Source organism: Sinocyclocheilus anshuiensis, unplaced genomic scaffold (assembly GCF_001515605.1).
Source record: "Sinocyclocheilus anshuiensis isolate Anshui unplaced genomic scaffold, SAMN03320099.WGS_v1.1 scaffold60, whole genome shotgun sequence".
Classification (NCBI taxonomy): Eukaryota; Metazoa; Chordata; class Actinopteri; order Cypriniformes; family Cyprinidae; genus Sinocyclocheilus; species Sinocyclocheilus anshuiensis.
Genome location: NW_015554068.1, coordinates 774,469 through 776,436, shown reverse-complemented (window position 1 = coordinate 776,436; position 1,968 = coordinate 774,469). Strand labels below are relative to the sequence as shown.

The 1,968-nt window shown below is 29.9% G+C and overlaps 1 protein-coding gene across 1 annotated transcript in view; it reads left to right on the top strand.

The window, feature by feature from the left end:
* LOC107668654 (C-type natriuretic peptide 4-like) overlaps positions 1 to 958 on the top strand; it is a 4,179-nt gene extending 3,221 nt beyond the window's left edge. Inside the window, exon 3 of the mRNA XM_016460599.1 lies at positions 585 to 958. Within this exon, the coding sequence (XP_016316085.1) occupies position 585 (1 nt within the window). The 3' untranslated portion in view covers positions 586 to 958. The remainder of the gene's footprint in view (positions 1 to 584) is intronic.
* The last annotated feature ends 1,010 nt before the right edge of the window (positions 959 to 1,968 follow it).

Below are 1,968 nucleotides of genomic sequence, written 5' to 3'. Positions count from 1 at the left end.
ATTTTTTTTTTTTTTTTGAGTGTCTGCATAGTCTAAATAATAGATACAGTATTTATATTTTATTTTGGGGAATTTCATGTTAATTTATTCATTAATATTTAATATATTATTATTATTACTATTTATTTCTGTAGCAAACTAAATCTTTGATATTTGTAGCTATGCTTTTTAAAAATTAATTTCATTTATTTATTTTTAATATGCATAAAATTATATATATAAACACCTTTTTGTGCCCCTATGTATATTATATTCATCAATCACTAAATTCCTGACTATAGTTTCTTGATGCAAAATGCTTTACCTGCTTTATTTATTTAATGCTTATAATATAATAATGTTATAATAAACCATTATTTAATGATTTCTGGAAGCTATTTTTTGTCAAACTTTATTTTTTACTTCTGTAATAGTGGGTTTAATAGATTTGGAGTGTCTAACTATGGGACAGATAGCTTTCGTCTGAGTGCGTCATGTGCCAAACTGACGAGAACAACGTCTGACTGTGTGATGCAGAACTGTTGTCAGAGATCTCACACACGTCTACATCCATCCATCTGACTGAATCTCCTCTTTCTTTCCAGAGCCAATCACGGACGTCATCGATTTGGGACAGAACAGACTCAGTTGCTCCTCTTCTGAGGAAAAGCCTAATGGTACGAAGCCACTACGAGAACCATTTGTGGGGACAATGAAACGTACAACTGAAATAAATCAAATATTTAGATTAAAAAATGTGTACAAAGTAAAAGAAACACATGGCAGATGATGTGGATACAAGCTGTATATTGTTGCTGCTGCTGCTGTACATTCATGTATTTCATTCTCGCATAAATGTATTTATGTTGAAAAACTATTTATATGTTTATAAAAGAGATATTTATAAATATGAGTTTTATTTATGTAACATTTTGAAACGAATTCAAACTGCAGGCCAATTCTGTTTGTAACTATTTTGTCTCTAATAGCTGTAAATGTTTTAAAAGTCATTAAAAAATGCACAAATGCAAACAAGAAAACAGTTTTTACCATTTAATTTTGTGTAAATAATTATATATATATATATGACATTTTTCCACCAATACTTTTGGATTTGGATTTCAGTAAAATATATATTTTTTTAAAAATCCTTAAAACAAAATAAATTTATCTGAGAAGCAAGATTGTGTATTGTGTAAAATAATATAATTTTTTTCTGCAGTATATTAAGTTATATATATTTTTAAAATACTAATTTAACATATTCTCTGAAATCAATAAATACAATACATTTTCTTTAGAAATGAATACATTAAATCTATCTTGTTTTGAGGATGTTTGGATAGAAATCAGGACAAAAGGGAGATTTTCTCTCAGAAAAGCAAGTGAGTAAAAAGCCTACGGCCTCTATACTGAATATTTCATTAATAAACCTGCTATAATGAATAAGCAGGAGCATGAGAGGGCAGAACTGAGACTCTGACACACGTCCAGATGAATCTCTCAAACATTAGACAAGCATTTAGCAGAATTTTAACTGAAACGGCAGAAAGGAGTCCAAGAACATTGCTTACTACAATTAAGTTGGACCCACTAAGTGGGCAAAACAGCAGATTTATTAATGAATTAGTGCTGTATATATCTGTAGAGTGCTTTTAAAGGAGCTCACGCTGGCTCGTTTGGGTCTATATATCGCAAAGAAGAGACTCTTTGACAGATAACCTCACTCCAGTTCAACAAACGAAGAGAAACGCGATCTCTGATCACTGAACTTACTTGAGAAACTGGGAGAACAAGAGCTTGTCTAGACGTCAAGCACACAAAACAGCTATTATAACTATATAATTAGCTATTTATAATGATATAAAAACTATTTATGTTTATAATTACATGATTAACACAGGATCATTTTTACAACCTCGCCATTTAAAATCCCAACAGGATACACTTGCTGACTAATTTTAATGAATGGGTAAGTAATATATATAT